Here is a 24,219-nt window from a genome sequence, read left to right as displayed (position 1 = left end):
TGCCTTATAGATTCAAATAACCACATTGTCTCTCCCAAATTGCATGGTAGCCCGGAACTTTTGGCCTGGGCACAAACTCAGAATTTATTTGCCCTTTTCAAATGGACATGAAATGTGAATTGAGTAAAAGCCATGATAATATCGCAATATAGTAGTGAAGAGCATTAACTACTATATACCCACAACTTCAAGTTTAGGATCTCTCATATATTTGGATCCATGGGCTTCCGGCCCAGATATAACAAAATATGTGGGGAGCCTCAATTCATTATTTGAGGTTTATATTGATATTATCCATTTCGCGGTGTATTCTTAACAACCGGAATTCACAAAATATATTTCTTCCTTGAGGTGTCGATTATAACAAAATCGAACTTTAAATTCATCATCTTCTTATGCCAAAGAAATATGTGGCATACCACAATTTGCAATAATACCTCAAGGGTTGTCCATTTAATTGTTGGAACTTCAGGTTCTCAACACTGTTAAATTTTGAACTTCAGGCCAAAGCCACATATTCTCATGGTATGGACATTTTTACAATTTTCTGTACATATTTCGGGACTTCAAGCCCTTACATAATTGTCCATATTTTGAGAAACTTCTGGCATCTCATTTAATTGCTCATCCATGAGTTTAAGGAACTGCAGGTTCCCTTTTGTATATAGTGACGGTTTACCCAAAATGGTTCATATTTATGCATACGTCACTATTCATGTGAATAGTACTATTCATGTGAATAGTACTATTCATCAAGTCATGAATACGTATCTATTCATCTGCCAGTACAGTTATCATCAATGTGTACGGCACCATGAAACTGCAGGTTCCCTTTTGTATATAGTGACGGTTTACCCAAAATGGTTCATATTTATGCATACGTCACTATTTATGTGAATAGTACTATTCATCAAGTGATGAATACGTATCTATTCATCTGCCAGTACAGTTATCATCCATGTGTACGGCACTATGAACCAATACGGTACTGTTACATCATTAAGGAACTCTAGGTCCTTATTTACATGTCAGGGATCAAGGACCCTTAAGTCTGATCACATGTTTACAAATACAGTACCAGAGAGACTGCCAGCTCTCATATTAATATCATCATCAAGGATCTTCAAGTCCTGATGTAATTGTATGATGAGGATCAAGGAACTTCTGGTCCTGATCTGCATACTGTAAAAACTCATCATACAGCACAATTAATCCATAAAATAAATTGCTGATAAATAAATTACTGGTATGGACGATAAACCCGCACCATACTTTAAATAAATGTAAATGTGCGGTAAAATAAATTTATAAATTAAATTGCTTGCTGTATGGACGTTAATCCCGCACCATACCTTAAATAAATTAAATAGCTTGCTGTATGGACGTTAATCCCGCACCATACCTTAAATAAAATTAAATGTGCGGTAAAGTAAACGTGCTTGTATGGGCACTAATTCTGCTTCATACATTTAAATAAAAGCAAAGGCGTGGACGATAAACCCGCACCACCCTTTAAATATTGCCGTATGGGTAATAAACCTACACCATACCATAAATAAAATAAATAAGCAAAGGCGTGGACGATAAACCTGCACCACCCTTTAAATATTGTCGTATGGGTAATAAACCTACACCATACCATAAATAAAATAAATAAGCAAAGGCGTGGACGATAAACTCGCACCACCCTTTAAATATTGTCGTATGGGTAATAAACCTACACCATACCATAAATAAAATAAATGTGGGAATAAAAACCACCACTAAAAATATAAGAAAGTGAAAATTACTGTAGGAAGCTTTTCCAACCCCCTTTTTTTTTTTCGTTGGAATCTTATCAACACCATGATTCATTAGTTTGAAAGCTACACAAATTATGTTGGCTTTTCTTTTCTTCCTTACATCAACATAATGGTTAGTAGTATAAATAATAGTGCAGCATAAAAATTATACCTGAGAGCTTCTCGTGCTGATAACGTGTTATAAAATAACCTGGAATATGTGCGAATATTGAGCTGCACTTAAAGTAGATGAGACACAGTATTTAACGAGGTTCGGCTATGCCTACGTCCCCGGAGAGCAGCAGTAGTAACTTTTCCACTATGTAAAATAATAGGGCTACAACTTTAGTGTTTACAATATGTGTGGCTCACTGAATTTTCTCTCTAGGAGAATTTCTCTCTGCTCTCTCTTTCCTCTTTCTTCCTTCTCTTCCTCTTGTCTCTTTCCTTTTCTCTCTTTCCTCTCTTCTCTTTCCTCTCTTTGTTTCTTTCCGTTTCCCTTTCTCTTCTTTTCTCTTTTCCCTTCTTTCTTTCCTCTTTTCCCTTCTTTCTTTCCTCTTTTCTCTTCTTTCTTTCCTCTTTTCTCTTCTCTTCTATCTCTCTCTTCTTTCTCTGATGTGGTCTTATTTATAGGCTGAGAAAGGATACCCGTGAGTGTACCCGTGAGTGTGCAGGTGATAAGCTTCCAAAATATTTTGCTTAATTTCTTTGTGGGCCCCATATATGTGGGCTCCACATGTTTATTCTTTACAACATAGCTTTGTTTTTTTTTTTTTGAAAAAGAAAATGAGAGGTATTGTTTTTTGTTTTAATTTTCTTTTTCAAAGTCGGGGGATGGGTTTGTTTCATTAAAAAAAAATTTATTCTTTATAAAAAATGATATTCTCTTTTAGATGAGACATAAACAAAAGTGCCTAAAATTATTAAAAAATAAATGATTTATGAAACTATAATGCAAAGTTTTTAAAAGAGAACTCGTGGTATACAATTGAAATTTGGATAGAAACTATTTTTCTGTTTTTTTAGTGTTATTTTCTTCTGGATCCGCCACAGATGATCTCGTTTTCCATTACCTTAAAGGAATGTCAGTTTTTCCCTTATCCGACGAAATTTTTAGCTATTTCTTGACGCAGTCACTCTTTATGAGCGTGGTTGTTCTTAGAGCAAGTCCAATGCATGAATGAGCCCAGGCAATCGCTGGGTCCCACCAACTCGGGCAGGCCCAAGGGCAAGTCTCGCCTAGGCTTCAGCCCCAGGACGGTGACGTCAGCGCACGATAATTCAAATTTATTTACCGTTGGCGCTTGAATTACAAGCGCCAACGGTAAAAAAATTTGACTTACGCGGGCTGACGCCGCTCCTGATAGACTCCAACGGGCATTTGACACGTGTCGCAACCAAGCATCTCCAATTGGTTTTTTTCTAGAAATCCGACGGTCCTCGTTTTTTTGGCTACAAAAATTCCAAAAAAATTCGAAAAAATTCTGAATTTTTTTTTTTAAAAAAACCCAAAAATTATGTATTTTTTTTTTCCTATAAATACCTAACCATTTTATTTACTTTCTACACCAAATCTTCATACAATTTCTTCTCCATCCAATATTTTTTACTCTCCACTCACATTATTCACTTTCCACACCAATTCTCCATACAAACTCTTCTCCTTCCAATATTTTTTACTCTCCACTCACATTTTTCACTTCCCACACCAATTCTCCATTCAAACTCTTCTCCTTCCAATATTTTTTACTCTCCACTCACATTTTTCTACTACTTTCCATTTGTATAAAAAAAAAAAATGGCATCTTCTGTCAAAATCGGAGGCTCGTGGTCAACTCAGGAAGATATTGCGTTGTGTCAGTCTTGGGTGAATGTTAGTCATGACCCTATCACAGGCAATGAGATGAAGTTCCATCATATGTGGAGCAAAATTCATGGAGAATTTTGCAACGATCGGGTTCCATTCGGACCGAAATGGCCTTGTCTAGTAGATGGAAACTTATGAATAAAGAGTTAGGGAAATGGAGAAATGCCTTGACAAAAGCAAGGGAGAACATTCGAAGCGATCAAAATTTTACCGATGAGGTAAAATATTTATAATTGTCATTTTAATCAATTTAATGTAACTTTTTTTTTATTGCATATTCTATTTCTTTTTCTTGCATAATCTTTTTTTTTCTTTTTGCATTTCCAATTTTTGTCTATATTTTCTTGCATAATCAATTTTATTCTTGCATTTCAAAATAGTTTATATTTTCTTGCACTTCCAATTATTTATTTTTAATAGATCATCGAAGCACAAATGTGGTTCGGTGCCATGGGGCAAGGCAAAAAAAGTTTCGTGCATTTTCAATGTTGGGAAGTTGTGAAGGATTGTTCGAGATTCAAAATTATTCCCCCCCGGACCGCCGCTTGTGTTGAATGAGATGCCGCTCCACGATTTGCCATCAACCGATTCGCTATTGGACTCCCCAATGGAAACGGAGTCAGCACTCCCACGTCCGCAGAGACCTATTGGGAGAAAGGCGACAAAGACCAAGAGAGGGGGCACTTCGAACAATGAATATGTACAATTATTGGAGCAAATAACTAAGAACACCTCACTAAGAATTGAGAGAGACTTGAAAAGAGATGAAGCGGACATGACACACATTTGTAATTCAACAGTAGCAGGCACAAGAAAAAGACATGGATGATAGAGAGATGAAAATCATGCCCATGGATATGAGTCATATGTCTCCTGAAACAAAGGCCTATTGGAAGCATAGACGAAGGGATGTGATGAGAAGAAAACTTTTTCATGACGACGGGCCTAGCAATACGGATTGGTTAAATGATGAAAACCATTAGGTTGTATTGAATCACCTTTGCCATATGTTGTATTGTTGTATTATCCTTTAATTTGTCGTGTTGTTTCCTTTTCATTAAATAAAAAAAGCATTAAATAATATGACTATTTATTAAAAATATTTGAGCATCAAAACAAAGATTAATTAAAAACAAACCTTAATTTATTGCAAACAAAGCACTAATCTTGACTTCATCCATTGTGATTGCCTTTCATCTCCCACAAGTGCTCAATCAAGTCAACTTGACGTCGCTCGTGAACATATGAAAATTGCATTTCTTGATAACGATCAATCATGGGGTTGCTAAATCGACCATCCGGAACTAACGGTTCGGGCTCCATTGGTAATCCATTTGGTCCCATCGGCCTTTTATATATTCTTGTCAACGCCGTGTTCATGGGATCGAGTTCAAACACCTCTGGAGCATCGTAGTCATACTCATCCTCCACAATCATGTTGTGGAGGATGATGCAAGTCATCATAATACTTTGCAGCACCTCCTCATCTAGCATCCGAGCAGCACCCCTAATAATTGCCCAACGAGCTTGCAAGATACCAAAACACCTTTCCACGTCTTTCATGTAACCTTCTTGAAAGGAAGCAAAGCTTGTTTCCTTCTCGGATTGGGAATTCGAAATTGTTTTCATGAATATCGTCCACTTAGGATAAATTCCGTTGGCAAGGTAGTACGCACCAGAGTATACGGTATTGTTGATTTGGTACGTGATCTGGGGGGAATGACCTTGCAATACCTCGTCGAACACCAGGAATTGACCAAGGACATTGAGGTCATTCTGAGATCCGGCAACCCCGAAGAAGGCATGCCAAATCCAACAGTTGAATGAAGCTACGGCTTCCAAAATTATACTTTTTTGGCCCTTCCGATTTCCGTACTCTCCTTGCCAAGCAATAGGACAATTCTTCCACTGCCAGTGCATGCAATCAAGGCTTCCAATCATGCCTGGGAAACCTCGAGCCTCGATTTTTTTAGCAGCCTTTGCAGGTCCCTCGGCGTGGGTTTGCGAAGGTACTTCCTTGTGTACAAATTTTCCACTGCATCACAAAATCTCACCAAGCACTCTAGGATAGTTGATTTTCCCATCATTGCAATCTCATGCATGATTTTTTGGAACAAATGTGGCTGCATTCTATATCTCTCTCGAAACTTAGAAACATGATATAACGAATTTGGGATAAAGTAATCCTCCAAGAGATTCTTACCCTGAGACTCCCTACGTCTGTCCACATTTGGGGTACGAGGACGATGGTGTTGCCTTGATTGATTAAGCATACACACCGCTGCTGCAAGCATTTGTTCCTCTTCTTCTTCGGCGTCCCGATCTTCTTCAGCACATCTACGCCAGATTTCTTCCCTTTCTTTCTGTTTTCTCTCCAACACCCTCCTCAAGTTTGACATTGAGAGTAGAATGTGTTTTGTAAAATCTGAGAAATGAAGGAATAGATAAGAGATGGTGGGAGAGGTATGAGTTGATGGTGTAGTTTTATAGAGGGATTTAGAAGATAGAGATGACATGTGGCATAGTTTTAGAGGGTGAAAATCTTATCAGAAATATGAGATTACAATTTTTTTTTTTAATATCTGAAAATCTTATTTGACATGGGACACGTGGCACAATTTTAGAGAGTGAAAATCTTATATGAAATTTGAGATTATAATTTTTTTTTAAATATCTGAAAATCTTATCTGACATGGGACACGTAGCACAATTTTAGAAGGTAAAAATCTTATCTGAAATCTGATATTATATATATTTTTTTAATGAATATTCGAAAAATTTATCTTGAATAAGACACGTGGCAACCGAGATTCTCATCCGAAAATCTTTTCTAAAACATAATGGACATATGACAACCAAAAATCTTATCCGAAAATTTAATTACAAAACATTATCAAAATTAATGGTTTAAAGTATAAAAAAATAGGAAATAAAGTACAATGAATAGTATTTGCCTTAGACTTGTCCTAGACTTAGCCCTCATGGGTGGAACCACAAATGGCAAGGCTAACACTATTCACATGAATAGTGGCAGCCCTTGCTTGCCCTTGCCCTAGACTTAGCCCTTATGGGTGGAGACGCTATTAGGCACATTTTATTCGTGCTCTTATCTTTTAAAGCTTGATTCCTTTATCTACATTAATTATACACTGATTTGTGCCACCTTCTGATATATCCTTTTGTAATTATCCCTCATTGCCTAAATTAGATTTGAGGCTGGAACAACAGCAATTGGGTTAGGAGCAGCTACTGATTAGCTATCAGGATTTGGTATGCAAACAATACATGATTATGAGGTAAGTTGAATTCTTCTACCTTTTGAATTTCTTGTTCTATATATCTGGTTTATACTGTTTTGTTGCAGGGCTTTTCTTTTGGTTAATTGTAGTAATTGAAAGAGAAACTATTACAGTGCAAAAGATAACTGTATTGCATTGACAGGGCTAGTAACATTTAAGACTCCAAAAGGCAGAAAGGTGAATCGCGTAATTGTATGCAATTGTATGCAAAAGATACAAAGCAAATCACGTTGACGCCAGAAAGGCATTTGACAGGGCTAGTAACGTTTAAGACTTCATTGATATTTGACATCCATGTGAGTTGAGTACAATAGACTGCAGTCGTGTATGTGGTCTTACATAAAGGTCTGCCGAGTTCAATACCGTCCGTTTATGTTCACTACTATTCAATTCACATAGACAGGACAAGTAAATGAAGTAAAAAAAATAAAAATTACATGTTCAGTTAAATATTTCATGATTATTGATGGAAGCAATTGACAAAAGAATTGGATTATTGATCTGTAGTAAACAGTTGGATTCCATTCCAAGTACTTTATCTAACGAAATCTATACCAAGATTGTGCTTTTCTTTTTGAAGCCAAGATCACATGTTTATGTAGTACTTAAGTTGATTGCAATTTTATTTTTTATTTTTACAGATATTTCTTGCAAAATATCTATACAATAGACTTCGTTCGGTCCCTGATATTCGCATTTATCGTACAGCCCCCTCAGAACATGTCTTCTGCGCTGCTCGATGTTCTTTCAACGTCGAAAATATACACCCTACATATCTGGCAACTTTTCTTGACCAACAGGTATGGAAGGAACATAAATGAGATTTAATAAAATAGCTTATACTGAGTTATGTGATCCCAGCAAGAAATGGCTATGCAATCAGATTACCATTATGCGCAACCCCTTCACCGGCATTTAGGAGTGAGTGCAAGTGCACGGGCAAGTCTTCACTCATGCAACACTGTCGAGGATATTGATGACTTTATCCAGGCCCTCAATGACACAGTCAGCTTCTTTAATTCTTTCAAGTAGGGGCTTGACCTCTTCCCATCCTCGCCAGCCTTCTGCAAGTTTTGTATAAACTTTTCTACGGACACACACTTTAAGCTTATATGATCTGAGTATAGTTTGTGCAATAATCTGTTAAGACTTAAGAGGCATCCTTATTTTCAATTCAATAGTTTGTCTCACTTGCCTTTGAAAAGTTGCTTTGACTATCTGGTCTCATGAAACTAGTTTTAGTGTCTCACTTAAACTTTATCCTTAATTCTATCAAAAAATCTGTTAAATTACTTACTTCCCAAAGACAAAATTTATTGCTTACCCAATGACCAAGGCATTTGAATCTGCATGGTGTGGTAAAGCCAAGGAAAGAGGAGCATACAAGTCAAGAATTTCTTTAAAGTACTCACAAATCCATGACAAGTAACATATTAAACTGAGACTCCAGCAGCCATGTAGCAGATGCTTCTGTATAGAGCCACTTCTATAATGATAGCAACCGTGGAACAAAACCAAGCCTGTTATAGTACCATGGGAGGACTTGGTTTATGGCATGAAGAAGATGCTTTCAGGAAAGTAAAAGAACCCTTGCATTTGGTGCCAGCTGCCCATTCCATGCCTGCTTTAAACAGTATGAACAACAATAAAATGAGCTGCAGCTTCCTAGACCTGCAAACATAAATGAAATTCAGTTGAGTGAGAATAGCAAATAACCTCCTCAATGTCAAAGCTACATTGTAACATATTTCATTTAACTGCTCTGAGAAAGAAAGGGTTCTTTCCTGTTCTCAGCTTGATTCTTTCTCACCTTGTCTTGTGATACTACTCTGCACTCGGATTCTTCTCGGAGCACCTCCCATGTGTTCAGTGAAGACGTGAATGGAGGCTAGTTGTAGGATAGATATCCTAGTTGAAGAAGACTATTGATCTGAGGAATATCTGTAGTTTGTCTTGATAGAGGAAGTACTACCATCTCCAAAAGACTGCTTCTGAGAAAAGACATCTTTACTTCGTCTGTACTCATTGCATTCAGAGAAGGGTAGAGAGTTCTGATAACATTTCAACCAATTTCATTTGCTGGTCTTTCTTTCTAATTTTGGGGATGCTGGAACACATTTTCTTTCTTTTTCTGGGTTACACACACATCAAAGAGACGTAACCCTTGCCGTCTGTGACAGACTAGTAACTACGAACAAGTTTCCAAAGCCTAGACAACTGTGAGTGTTTTACTCAACACAGTTGAATTATTTGTAGGAGAATATCACTGTCTACAATAACGTGAGTTAGAGAAACATTCTCACAAGGACTCTTGTGGTTTATAAGTCCCCTTTGATATTCTCCTATAACTAAAATGTTGTGTTTCTCTCCAATAGCTAATACAGAAAATCTTTCCATGGAGTACTTCAGTGTCAGCGTCACTGTGGCATCCACTTGAGGGAGCAAAATATCTACGGGGATAACTTAGGCATCAAAGGGTCTTTGGCCAACACCCCCCTGAAAAAATCTCCATCCTTTTGTTGACTATCGTTTTCCTACAAACACTCTGCCTAACTTAGGCATTGAAGGGTCTTTGGCCAACACCCCCGTAAAGAAATCTCCATCCTTTTGTTGACTATTGTTTTCTTACAAACACTCGGCCTAACTTAGGCATCGAAGGGTCTTATCTCCATCCATTTGTCGACTATTGTTGACTATTGCGACTATTGGCGACTATTGGCGACTATTGGCGACTATTGGCGACTATTGTGACTATTGTTGACTATTGTTGACTACAAACACTCGGCCTAACTTAGGCATCGAAGGGTCTAATCTCCATCCATTTGTCGACTATTGTTGACTATTGTTGATTACAAACACTCGGCCTAACTTAGGCATCGAATGGTCTAATCTCCATCCATTTGTTGACTATTGTTGACTATTGTTGACTACAAACACTCGGCCTAACTTAGGCATCGAAGGGTCTAATCTCCATCCATTCGTTGACTATTGTATTGTCTTTTACTCCGTATTGTTTTGCAGGGTGTGGTCTTTTACTCCTTATTCTTTGGGAACGAAAATCCCTCCCACACACGTCATAAACCCTTTCCAATGATTTTGGTATTTTGTAGTCATTGAAAAGAGTTTATGATGTTTCTGTTATTCAAGAACTTTGTGGGAAAAGAGTCGCAGATTGCGACTCATTGCATCCAATATAGTTATTGGCATGCAGAAAATCTCCCTCTAGCTCAAATTGACGAAAGAACGATTCCAGATTTTCTTCTGCTTGAGAATAAACCTGGATTAAGAATCATAACAAGCAAGTGTTAAGTTTCCGTGTTCTTCTTGTGCTCCATATTAAGAATTATGTATATGAAAGTTTCAAAGAGCATGTGGATTCTCACCTCTGAAATCCTAGTTTGATTCTCGAAATTAGAGGCGGTATTGCTAACTGGTTTACTGTCATAGCTAACTGGTTTACTTTCATAGTTGGTCGGAATACTATTCTTGTTTGGAAGAGAAGAATCATTATCCCCAATTGGAGATGGCCAGCTACTGCATTCATCAGTATAGACATAAGTAGCATTTCCCAGCTCAGGTGGCCCAGGAGGAGGAATGGGTGAATCCAGCTCTTCTCCTAGCTGAGCACATAACTGCCATTGCCAGATTAAGGATCACAAAACAAGCAAGTGATAAGTTTTGATATACTTCTTGTGCTTCATATCAACAAGTTCACATCAGAAAATGTTCAAAAAGTCTCACCTTTTGAAGCATATTAGATGAAACACAGCCACCAGGTTCACCAGCATCAGGATTGCAAGTGCCAAGAACATGTTCTAGCTCCTTGTAGGTCAGAAAATCTTCTGGGTGTGGAATCATATGATTGATAGCAGCAGCTTGGTTATTAGAATTAGAGCCAACGTAATCACCAGTAACAGGAACATTTCCCAGCTGAGGTAGCTGGTGTTGGTGAGGCCGCTCAGGAGGAGAAGGTGAATCCAGATACTCTCCTCCCTTAGCACATAGCTGCCAGATTAAGAATCACAAACAAGCAAGCAAGCATTAAGTTATTGATATATTTCGTGTGCTCCACATTTCCAATTTTACATCAGAAATCTTCAAAAAGCAGATTAATTCTCACCTCTTGAATCATATCATCAAAATCAGATGAAACAAAGCCATTAGGTTCACCATCGTTCTGATTGCCACTTCCAAGGAGAACATGTTCTAGCTCTTTGTATGTCAGATGTTCTTCTGCCTCCGGAATCAGATGAATTCCAGCAGCTTGATCAAGCTCAGAATTAGAGGCCATGCAGCCAGCAATACCAGGATCAGCTGATTCAACACAGATTGAAACATCCTGCTGCTTCTTATCATCAGACTCATTGTCAGTTGACTTATTCTTCATGCGGCAGAGAACAAAGCCACTCAGCTGATTGGGATTAGAACCTGGGTCAGTTGGAGTGAGATAGTACTCCTGCCTGACCCAGCCGGTGTTCCTGGACTTAGACACACGACCTTCATGGAAGGTCAAGGTCCTCTTTTTGCAAGTGACCGATTTGGGGAGTTGTCGAGACTTGACTTGTCGTGGCTTGCCTGTGATTTTCCAGAAGCCCTTCCCTGTGGCCCTGTTGCAGCGACTACTGTTGGCATATTTGTAATCAGGTCGGCTGAAGGAGAACCAGGCCCTAGGTTGATATGGAGAGTCTGGGAACATGAGCTCTGCAAAATGCAAGCAAGTCTTGAAGTAATGAACAACAAAACAACAGATTTCACAACAGCATAAATTATTGAACAAAATTGTAAATTGGAAATGAGAAAAACAGGATAATTGATCAAGATTATGTATAAACAGACATCATATATACCTTGGAAATGTGAAAATGGGCAGTGAAGAGAAATTGAGACAGATTAATGGATTACCAGCTAAATCCCAAGGCTCGTACTTGTAGACATCGATTTCAGGGATGGATTGGGAGGCCTTGCCCTGCATCATCCTCTTCAAGAAGCGACAAAAAAGTTGGATAGATTCATTATCAGGTAAATCCCAAGGCTTGTCAACGATTTCATCAGGCATGGCTTGGGAGTCCTGGCCCTCCACCTTATTCTTCAAAAGGTTCACCATTTCCTCCTCAGAGGGATGGAATCTGAACTTGGGCAGCAAATCAAGCACTGATTCTTCTGTTGTGCTCATACTGCTGCTCATCCTTCCTTCAGCTGTTTAGGAAAATTGGAATATGAGATGATCAAATGCTTTTTCTTCTGAGAAGAAGTAGCAGAGAGCAGTGAAAGTTGTATTTACAAACAAACAAACTCACCAATCATAAGCCACTGTGCTTTTTTTGACTTGTGTTTGATCACAAAGATTCCCAAGTCTTGTGATATAAAAGAGATTCCCAAGTCTTGATGAACATACATGGCATTGGCCATACTCATACGTGTGGATCCCACCCACTTCCTATCATGCCTTGCTTTTTTGTTTTCTTTTGTTATTTTGAGGAACTGCCCCTCTCGTAAGTTTCTTTTCTTTAAGGGGAGTGTATTTAGTTAGGATTATAAAGCGTTTAAAAAGATTTTGTTTAAGTATTAGATTTCATAAAACTTGATGGAATTTTTAGAATTCATATAGAACTTGATAGACTTTCAGAAAACTTTTATATAATTTTTTAATAAACTTTCTTAAGATTTGTATGGCTTTTATTCTAAACTTCTGTAATTTCTTTAACATATTTTTAAAAAAACAAATGCTAAGAGCCAACTAATTAGCCATGAATAGCTAACTGGTAATCTCGATAATATTGACAGCCACATAATTAGTCATGAATGCCACAACCTTGTTGGAAAAAAAATCACAAAATTATCATACTATTATTTACAAACAACAAAACAATCGAACCTCAATAGATGTTCTGATAGTAGCATTGGTGTCAATGCTTATTTTATATAGTAGCATTGATAGTAGCGTGCATGAATTGAAATTAAAAAAAAAAGATGGAAAGTATACAAAGTAAAATTATTTTATACAGTAGCATTGTTGTCAATGTATCTAATGGTGATTCAATTTTAAGAGATGTTTTGATACTTGATTTGTACCAACATGAAATAAAATTTTAAACAACATGAAATAAAAAGCCAAATTCATAACATCTATTCCAACATGTCTATCTTCCACTCTAAAAGTTCTTGCATGAGTATCATCACCCAATCCTAATGAGTTTCTTCCAATAGCAGTTGCATTCCCAATTACAATTTGCAGATCCTTATAGTCTTCACAAGTTTTTGTTTGAATACTTGTATCTTTTGGGTGGGACTATAACAAAAATAATAAAATAATAATAATTTAACATAATTATGTATTCAAGTTACCAAACATAATTATTTAAAGAAAATTTAATAACCTAACCTTAAAGTAGTCTTTCCAAACTTCTTCAAGAGCAATGAATTTCTTTGTTGTTGGATCTCACCCAAACCCAGAGCTGTGACGGAGAAGCTGTGAATATTTTTGGTATTCTCTTTTAAAGTACTTCAACCGACTCTGGTCTTGAGAATAGGTTTTGTGACACCTAAGTTTTTCATTAATCTTGGGGAGTATTTTGGTTTCTACAGTTGCCTTGCTTAGCATTCCATTAGCATCACGCCATCCACGGGTTGCAGCATCAACCACGAGTTGCAACAACATTCTATTCTCTTCCACACTCCAAGCATTATAATCTTTTTTGCTCTTCCCTTTTCCATTTACTTGTTATGTATTTTCAAACTCCATTTAAGTGGTGCAACTATGAATTTTATCATGTCAATCACAAATATAGCATAAAAAATATACAAAACTACAAACGTTGATCCCAAAAAATGCACATAAGCAACCATAGATCCTAACAAACACATCTTATGTTGAATACAAACATGAATGATATAGAACAAATGGTTGACTGGATTGAAGAAGAATTGGAGTGAAGAATGGAAAAATGGCGCAGTAGGAATTTACAGATTTGGCGTCTGAGCTTCGATTGAGATATATGATACCTTTTTGAAAAGGGAACGATGCCACGAGTCAAACTCACTGCGACATATGATGGATTTTGGGCTTTTGAGGTCGTTTAGGCTTCCAAAGCATCATTTAAAACTTGTAGTTAATTTTTGGCTTTTTGTTTTTTGTTTTTGTTTTTTTGTTTTTTTTACTGTTTATCTCTATTTGTCTCAGTTTTTTTGTTCGATTATAGAAAGGTTTTCAGTTACTATATTTCTATTTCCTATCCTATCCAGTGATTCAATGAACAATTCTTATAAAGTGGTATATAGATATTTTATAAGGAAAACAAGTATAAACCCTAGTAACAAGCATAAACCCTAGTAACAAAGCATAAACCCTAACCCCAAGCTAAACCTGTAACCCCAAACTACACCCAAATAACAAGAAAAACACAATGAAGAAAAATCAAGGAAAAAAAATAATGAAAAAAGAAAACTCAACGAGGTATTGATCAAAGAAAAAATAGGGAGCATACCTTCATAGATAGAGGAAGGAGGCTGTTTGTCTTCTGTTGCAGAGAGAAAAGCTAGGGAGAGAGAAAAAATCTGATGAAATACTTTGGGGGGAGGTTGGACTTATTATGGTCTTTGTTATTTATAGCTCTCACCTTAAAACCTACTAAAATTTATCACTTAATGAAATCCTTCCAAATATATGACCTTTTGAATACACCTAGATTTGATTCAACTTTTTTATAATCCTAATTGAATACACCCATATTTGAATGGACTTTTTGAAAGTTCATACTAGTCAGAATTGAATACACCTAGACTTGTAAAACCTTTTTTAAAGTTTGTATAAATTCAAATTGAATACACCCGGATTTTTAAAATCTTTTTAAATGCTTTATAATCCTAATTGAATATAGACACTAGTGTGATGTTCTGGTTACTAATATAGAAGCTCTGAGCTCCACCCTTGCTGCTGTTTATACCACAAGTGACAGACCAATAAGGGAGCGACACGTGGACTAAAAGAGTGAATTGGTAAGACAACGTTCGGCACCCCTGACTACCGATCACAAGGACAGACACCAAACACCCACTGGACACGTGGGGCACCCACAGTAAATGCCTACAGTCTCACATTGAAATTATACACAACATGCACATCTCCCGAGACTTATAAAAGGTGCACAAATCCCAAAATGGAGGGAACTGGAGCTTTCGACATACTTAGCCATTACTCTGTCTAGATTACTACTCACTCCATACTTACTTAAGCATCGGAGCGCCTTTGGTCGGTACCATACCGGTGCCTTAGGCCTTACCGTTCGCTCTCATTTTGCAGATTGATCACTCTGCCGAGGCCCGGAGCATACCGAAGGTACAGACATCACTAAGTTGGGCCTTAAGGTGCTGAACAATTTTTGAGCATCAACAACTGCATTTTGAAGGTCGTAAACCTATCAACAACCTACTTACCTTCAGTCTGAAACATCCCATTAAACACCAAAGATTGTATCCTTGTTAATATTGTTTCGATTATCATATCCTTATGAATGTTGTTTATTTCCAACATTTCAATATTGAATGAATGTTGTGTATTATTTATTATTTCCCCTCTTTATTTTCGAAACTCATGTTAGGTTCATTTTTACACATGATTTATCATGTTATTCACCCATTATTTTGAGTTAGTTCTTGACATTTTATAGCTTTTCACTTCCTTTTTGTGTTTTCATAGACTTTACCTTGGTTAGAATTAAAATAAGCTAAAAATGCATTATTGGTTATAAATTCTGTTTTTGTTTATTTTCGTAGGTCAACTTCTTGGCCTTGGATCAACATGCTCCGGTGCACGGATGAGGTGACGATCTTCATGAAACTTGTTCCAATGGATGTTGACTACAACATATCCGAATTTGAGCTCCATTGAACAACTATAGCCTATCCAACTGATCCAGCATGTTACCACAACTCTAGAGATATGTCTTGGGCCAGTTTTTACCTCCATGATGTCATCTTGATTGTTCTTGTTACCATTTGGTAACAAGAAATTACTTTGATGGAGTGAAATTTTCTGAGACAAAGAGCATCTTTGTGAAGACAAAAACCAAAAATCCCATCATGACATAAAAAAAGAAGAAAAAAGAATGAGTGTTGTAAAACTAAGAGATTATGGAGAGGAAATTGGGAGACAGAGAAGGGAATGGAAACTGATTTCACATTCTAATAAGTGTTCTGAATGTGTGTTCTTACAAGTAAGGGAAGCCCTATTTATAGGCATTTAGGGGGGCATTTTGGGGACTCCACTTTTACAACACTCCCCCTTGGAGACCACAAATGATACAGAATATGTCTCGTTAGAAACCTTGCCAGTAAAAAAAAATCAGTGGGACAAAAACTGGTCAAAGAGAAAAAGAGTACATAATCATGTGTAATATAAAATTCTATGTATATTGACGCGCGTGCGACACTGCCTCGTTAAAACCTTGCCAGGAAAAACCCAGTGGGATAAAAACCTGGACGAAGGAAAAAGAGTACAGTGTTTGAAGATCTTGATTGATAGTGCGCTCCCCCTGATGCTTGGCAAAATATCTTTAAGTCATACTGTTGATCAGCTTTCTGAATATCGTAGTTGACACTGCTGCTGTGAGTCAATCTTGAGCGACACTGCCTCGTTAAAACCTTACCAGGAAAAACCCAGTGGGATAAAAACCTGGATGAAGGAAAAAGAGTACAGTGTATGGAGGTCTTTATTAAAACCATGCTCCCCTTGATGAATATCTCCCCCTGAAAAATTTAGGACTAGCTTTTGTCCAGTAAGAGACCATAAAAATTTTCATAGTATACCCTAAACCCTTGAGCGACACTGCCTCGTTAAAACCTTACCAGAAAAAACCCAATGGGATAAAAACCTGGATGAAGGAAAAAGAGTACAGTGTGGAGCTGAGCTCTATCTGGTCTAGTATACTTCCGGACCAACGGATAATCCTCATAAAAATGCTTCAATACTTTCTTAGTATAAGCAAAAATCTCGTTGGCATAATGCTCGATCCTTAAGTCGAGACAAATATTTCGTGAATTCTGCAGAAGGTTTAATGTGTTGCAATCACATTATAATCAATGTACTCACTGAGGTAATTTATGCATATTAATATTGAGTACAAATTTTGTGCTTTAAGCACATGTCCTTTAGGGACTTGCTTTATGCAATTGTCAATCCTCTCAACGGATTTTGTCTAAAAGGGATTAAGCTTTATGACACATTATATAGCTTTAACCAAGCTATTTATACATCTTTAGGGAATCGCTTCTGGCGATATGCTCCATGTATTTAATAACCCTTAAAGATAATATGTTGGTCTCCGTAATTGTGTAATAAGGGGGGGGGGGGGGGGGCACAATTGAATCTGTAAATATGGAGAAAACCCAACATTCCTTGTTTCTGCTACAAACAGTGTGTCATACAAAGTAGGTATATTCCCTTTTATTCCGAACACCCAAGTATAAATTCAGTATTAACAAATTTTGGGGTTCGTATTGTGGGTTTGTTCTTTCACGTTCATTCTCATTTATAATGGAATTACCTCGTTCCATTTTGGCCAATGATATTGTCGACATTTAATAATTGAACGTAGTTCCAATCAACACAGCCCATTGATGATTTGAGTAGCTACTCCAAAACCAAAAATTGTCATTCATCAATTCATGATCCCACCATTCTCATGTGCATGCGCATGCATCAATTATAAGCATTTATTTGCTTTTGGGTACCCAAGCCACTTCATGGGGCTTTTATTATGTGAGAATGTGGATTATAACCTTCATTGGAGCGTTATTTAGCAGTAGGGCGTGGATAATCTCTATTTAGAGAGTTGGAACATTTAGAACCCATATATCTGTCATGCTGCAGGCATGCCACAGATTAATACATACATGTCAATTAATTTCTGGGACTTTAACTCATATTATGGGACTTTAACCCATATAATTTGCTACGCATTAGGCGTGCATAATATCAATATTGACATGTCAAAGGATTGTCCTTTCGGGACTTCAATCCATATCATTTGCTACGCAACAGGCGTAATTAATTTCTGGGACTTTAACCCATATTATGGGACTTTAACCCATATAATTTGCTACGCATTAGGCGTGCATAATATCAATATTGACATGTCAAAGGATTGTCCTTTCGGGACTTCAATCCATATCATTTGCTACGCAACAGGCGTGCACCCATATATCTGTCATGCTGCAGGCATGCCACAGATTAATACATACATGTCAATTAATTTCTGGGACTTTAACCCATATAATTTGCTACGCATTAGGCGTGCATAATATCAATATTGACATGTCAAAGGATTGTCCTTTCGGGACTTCAATCCATATCATTTGCTACGCAACAGGCGTGCATCATACTGATCACTGCTATACCCATATTCTGTTCTTATGGTACATTAATCTGTGCAGTGTATTATCAATGTATCCAACTTGCAATCTGTAAAATTTGCATTAATAATTCATGGATACATACAAGCCATTCTTTTGGAACGGACTTATCTTCCCATTTGGTTACCTTTCAAGATAAAATATCAAATAGGTATATAAGCATAAAATAACACAAGTATTGCTTACATCCTTAGGTGGGAGAAACTTTTCTCAAGTATCATTCAAGCTCGTATCGGCCCAGTAAATATAAAGTATCGCTTGATGATCTTGTTATATCCTGCAAGAGCAAAAATCACAATTCTTTTCTCTGTCAAAAACAAATAACTCTCAGAGTTAGGATCACTGCATGGATTCATTCTTCAGATGTTCATTCTAAAGAAATAAAATCCCTTATGAACAGAGAGTTATAAAAAGAGAAATAATGCAAAAATAATGTGATATTGATTGCAAGAGAAGGTAAGCAATCAAGGAAGGAAGCTGGTGGGAGCAGACAACAAGCTCAGCAATCAAGGAAGGAAGCTGGTGGGAGCAAACAACCAGCTCTCATTTATCCTAGTCTAGAAGAACTTCCGGAGATTAGAGCATAAGGTCGCCTTCACAGTTCCCTGATGTGGCGGAAACGTGATCAGGGATAGTCTCGCTTCCTGAATGGATGATCAGAGATAGTCTTGCTTCTCGGGCATATTAAGTGCTCACTGATAAGAAAAACAAGTAGATATCGCATCACTAGGTATGGAGAGAACTGGATGTCTTCTGCAAAGAAAATTTCGTTAGTAACACATTTATACACAAATACAATGAATAGGTAGAACCAGTGAATTTCAAATTAACCATAGGAAAATTGCGAGATTCTCGGGATACTTTTGAAAAAGTAGCTCCGTGAAATCCACAAAGCAAGATCGGCTTTTGACAAAAATAATACTTGAAAACGCCGAAAGTGCCGACATGCATTATCAGAGGCCATGTGAAGTTTTGGACTCTAGGAAAGAAAAAGATAATATGGGGATCTGAGATAATATTGGGATCCTGGAAACTGTAGGCATATTTCCTCCTATAGATATGGCCTTTGCAAAACTTGATTGGAGCAACTGCGTTTCAACTTGCTCCTTTCCTGTTATAATAATTGCGCACATTCTTAAAATTTGCACCTGTGGTTTTTTACGTCTTTTCAAAATGACGGTTTGGAACCTTGTGCCTTATAGGTTCAAATAACCACATTGATTCTCCCAAATTGCATGGTAGCCCGGAACTTTTGGCCAAGGCACAAACTCAGAATTTATTTGCCCTTTTCAAAATGGACATGAAATATGAATTGAGTAAAAGTCACGCTAATATCTCATATATTTGGGTTCATGAGCTTCCGGCCCAAATATAACAAAATATGTGGGGAGCCTCAATTCATCATTCTCTTATGCCAAAGAGATATGTGGCGTACCACAATTTGCAATAATACCTCAAGGGTTGTCCATTTAATTGTTGGAACTTCAGGTTCTCAACACTGTTAAATTTTGAACTTCAGGCCAAAGCCACATATTCTCATGGTATGGACATTTTTTTAATTTTCTGTACATATTTCGGGACTTCAAGCCCTTACATAATTGTCCATATTTGGAGGAACTTCTGGCATCTCATTTAATTGCTCATCCATGAGTTTAAGGAACTGCAGGTTCCCTTTTGTATATAGTGACGGTTTACCCAAAATGGTTCATATTTATGCATACGTCACTATTCATGTGAATAGTACTATTCATCAAGTCATGAATACGTATCTATTCATCTGCCAGTACAGTTATCATCAATGTGTACGGCACTATGAACCAATACGGTACTGTTACATCATTAAGGAACTCTAGGTCCTTATTTACATCTCAGGGATCAAGGACCCTTAAGTCCGATCACATGTTTACAAATACAGTACCGGAGAGACTGCCAGCTCTCATATTAATATCATCATCAAGGATCTTCAAGTCCTGATGTAATTGTATGATGAGGATCAAGGAACTTCTGGTCCTGATCTGCTTACTGTAAAAACTCATCATACAGCACATTTAATCCATAAAATAAATTGCTGGTAAATAAATTACTGGTATGGACGATAAACCCGCACCATACATTTAAATAAAAGTAAAGGCGTGGACGATAAACCCGCACCACCCTTTTAAATAAATGTAAATGTGCGGTAAATTAAATTGCTTGCTGTATGGACGTTAATCCCGCACCATACCTTAAATAAAATTAAATGTGCGGTAAAGTAAATTGTGCTTGTATTGGCACTAATTCTGCTCCATACATTTAAATGAAAGTAAAGGCGTGGACGATAAACCCGCACCACCCTTTTAAATAAATACTGTTGTATGGGTAATAAACCTACACCATACAGTAAATAAAATAAATGTGCGGTAAAGTAAATTTCATAAAGTAAATTTCATAAAGTATGAGGTTCAATTCCTCGTCATACTTTAAGAAAAAGTAAATTTGCGGTAAAGTAAACGTGCTTGTATGAGCACTAATTCTGCTCCATACATTTAAATAAAAGTAAAGGCGTGGACGATAAACCCGCACCACCCTTTTAAATAAATACTGTTATATGGGTAATAAACCTACACCATACAGTAAATAAAATAAATGTGGGGTTAAAACCACCACCGAATAAAATAAGAAAAATGTTAATATTAGTAATGGTCTCCCACTGATAATATGTTTAGTATTACCAAGGGTCCATTTTTGTTAATGGTTAGTAAAAGTAAAGCAGATAAATATAATATGAAATAATAGAGAAGATAAGGGAGCAGAGATCTTATCGCTTATTCTTTCGCTTATGCCATTATTTTTTTTAATGTTTCGGTGGGTGGGGCTGTAATCATGCGCACTCGACAACATGTGCAGTCCAGCCAACTTGTGTTTATCGCGTGGCCCGCCATTAGACTTAAGTCAGCATCTCTGTTTGTTCCTTAACAAATTGGTAAAGCTTGTTGCAGTCTCCACTCACAAGAAAAGATGGGTATGCAAAATAATGGAGGAGAATCTCCTCCAGAAGCTGAAGCAAACCAATCTTGACAGTGGGGAGGAGCTGGAGGGCGAGCCACCGGTCCAAATTCACAAATCTCGTGTACGCGCTGCAACCCGAGTCAGGTGTGGGGTTGGACCCTGGCTCGATGACATGGACAAAGACGACGAGCCATCGGGAGTGGATGGATGGCTGGGACTCGTGGTCAGCCTGCTGCTGGCACTCCAAGATCACCCCAAACAGCCTTAGTATCTTCGAGCTCCCAACCGACGACGTCGTTTGACTCATGTTCTGGACACCAGACCCTGCCAAACTTTCTCTTTGTACCACTCGGGAAGCAATCTCTCTCCTCCACTTCCAACACAAACATGAAACCCAGGAAGTCTAGCAGGAGACTCGGGGAAGAGATAAGCCCTTGTTTGGCAAACTCCCGAGCTGCATATCTAGCTGAGACTCCACCGCCGAGGATGACGTGCTTGAAGTTCTTCGCGGCCATTGATGGCTGATCGATCAGACAAAAAAAGTGGATTTTGCTTCCTCTGTTTCGTTTTGGCTTTTGCTTCTCTTTTGCTGGTGAGAAGTGTGATAATGCGATGAGGCTTAAGCCCTTGGATGGCTAGTCGACGTTGCCTTCAATACGGCCCTGGACCTCAGCAACAGCCAGCTCAAAGGTCTCCTGCCGCTCCTGATGTGCTGAAGTTGAATGCAGATGGAGCCAGGAAGTGCTTATGGTGAGCAGTAGAAGCTTGTGTGAGAGAAGCCACGCAAGCCTTAAGAAGCATAGCCATGCCAGTTAGCCAAGAATCGATTTTACCCAAAGATGAAACTGTCTGGTTCTTTTTTTTTTTTTTTTTTTTTCAGATATCATATTTTCTATCTCCAGGAACTATGAATTGATCATGCCCTTTGGTCTCTTTGTTGGGTGCGCTTGGCGCTTTTGCTGTCGAGGGCCTCACTGTGGTGGCATGGCAGGACACTGGCAAGCAATCCGTGTGGCTCTGTACAAAACTGGGTTGGTTTTGGGTGAGCAATCTGGGGCTTGGTTTCGAACTGGGTGTCTTGATCAATTTCTGGGATCAAGAAATCAGAGATTCTGAAATACTGATCAGAGCTGGTGATGTGATTTTGATATTTGTTGCTTGCTGCTGTTGGTTTATCTAAATGGGTTTCATCACAGAACTCAGCCGGTTAAAGACTCGTGCTGATAACGTGTTGTAAAACTAAGAGATTATGGAGAGGAAATTGGGAGAGAGAGAAGGGAATGGAAACTGATTTCACATTCTAATATGTGTTCTGAATGTGTGTTCTTACAAGTAAGGGAAGCCCTATTTATAGGCATTTAGGGGGGCATTTTGGGGACTCCACTTTTACAACAATGAGTTTAATATTGATGGGTGAATTGGAAAGGAGGAGAGAGAGGGGGAGCATAGAGAAGGCATCAACCACATTTGAACGGATTATTCAATTTTGCAGAGATTGGAGGAGATTTTGGAGCTAGAGAGCTAGAGGAGGAAGACAAGGGCAGCCAAGCAAGAAGGAGAAGAAGGTTTCCACCATTGAAGACCTTGAGCTTCCATCACTTTCACAAAATCTGTAAACCCTTTCTAGTTTTATTTCGAATTTGTGTTTGAAATAAGTAGAGGAACTAAACTCCATAGCTAGGGCTTAGGTTGAAGCCCTAAACATGAATACTCTATTATTTTGATGTTTGAGTGTATGAATTTCTAGATATTATTGATGAATTCTCATTCACTAAAATAATATATCCTTGATGTATGTTTTTCTTTGATTGATCACGTTTGAAAAGCATGCTTCTTGAGGTTGTTGGGATTATATGTACCATCATGTCTTCCTAAGCAACAAATGGATGAAGTAAGAATCATCCATGTGAATTGGTTTCTTGAATGCCTCATGTAAACATTATACTATTAGGGTTCTTGTGATGTTCATAGTCTCTTTCAACTTAATGGGTTTTTATTGTAATTAAATCGATACTAAGCACACCTAGATTGATTATAGGGAAGGCACAAGTATTGTAGCACTAGCCCTGCACTTTACTTATATTAGAGAGAATCAATGCACCTTAAGCAACTAGACCCGGTCTTAATTGCAAACAGCTTCATCAACACATTTAGAGTTCATCACTTGAGTGTCTATGAACATGGGTAGGATTCTTTAGGGTGGATTCCGAAACACTAGTGTTTGTTACATATCAATTTCACATTTTGATTTCATCTCACTCTTGTTAAAATTAGAGTTCGGTTACATTCAAGCATTAGAATTGATGGGTTTCCCTCGTTAGTGGAGGAGAGAAAAAGAAGGAAAATAAATATTAAAATAAAATAAAAGAAAGGACGGGAAAATTTGAAGAAAACGAACGGAAGAGAAAATGAGAAAAACTCTCTCGCATTCAAGGCCACCAATTTGTCAGGAACATTGGCTATAAAAGTAGCTGCCTTTCTTCAGTTCAAATCATCCTTTAGAAAACCAAAACATAGAGAGTTTTGAGAGATAAGAAAACCTCACTTGTGTGAGAGAGAAAATCCTCTTGAGAGAAAAACCAAGAGAGAGTTTAGCCACCGGTGTTTGGTGAGATTATTTTTGTATTCCCATTATTTTTCTTATTGGAAGATAGAGTGTTAATTTTGTCCATTTTATTTACACAAGGCTGGGAGAAGTCAGATCCTGGGAGTGCCATATTTATTTATTGGCTCTTTGATTTTTTCGCAATCTTTCCCAACAAGTGGTATCAGAGCTTTGGCTCAAAAATTATATTCTTGTGTAATTTAAGATGGAGTCATCATCATCATCATCATCAGCAACAATGTTAAAATTGAATGCATCCAATTACTCCAT

At 37.6% G+C, this 24,219-nt stretch overlaps 1 protein-coding gene across 2 annotated transcripts; it reads right to left on the bottom strand.

Annotated features, from left to right (window-relative positions):
* LOC18770591 (protein NTM1-like 9) lies at positions 7,386-12,285 on the bottom strand. 2 transcript variants are annotated; one of them, XM_020569466.1, is made up of 8 exons: positions 12,245-12,285; positions 11,850-12,143; positions 11,068-11,648; positions 10,689-10,952; positions 10,331-10,579; positions 8,758-10,224; positions 7,836-8,618; positions 7,514-7,735 (listed from the first exon to the last, which is right to left on the bottom strand). In XM_020569466.1, the coding sequence occupies exons 1-6, from the start codon at positions 12,249-12,251 to the stop codon at positions 10,090-10,092; spliced, it is 1,530 nt and encodes a 509-aa protein (XP_020425055.1). In that variant the 5' UTR covers positions 12,252-12,285; the 3' UTR covers positions 7,514-7,735; positions 7,836-8,618; positions 8,758-10,089. The 2 variants fall into 2 exon arrangements, with proteins under 2 accessions (XP_020425054.1, XP_020425055.1); XM_020569465.1 differs by having other exon boundaries at positions 7,386-8,618.

This window comes from Prunus persica, chromosome G7 (genome assembly GCF_000346465.2).
Source record: "Prunus persica cultivar Lovell chromosome G7, Prunus_persica_NCBIv2, whole genome shotgun sequence".
Taxonomy (NCBI): Eukaryota; Viridiplantae; Streptophyta; class Magnoliopsida; order Rosales; family Rosaceae; genus Prunus; species Prunus persica.
Note: the sequence above shows the minus strand (reverse complement) of the source record. Positions and strands in the feature narration are given on the sequence as shown.

Coding starts and splice junctions, on each gene's coding strand:
- LOC18770591 (XM_020569465.1), bottom strand. Junction 11,649..11,849: donor CGAGCCTTGGGATTTAGCTG/GTAATCCATTAA, acceptor TGCATTTTGCAG/AGCTCATGTTCCCAGACTCT. Junction 10,225..10,330: donor ATCAAACTAGGATTTCAGAG/GTGAGAATCCAC, acceptor TTCTTAATCCAG/GTTTATTCTCAAGCAGAAGA.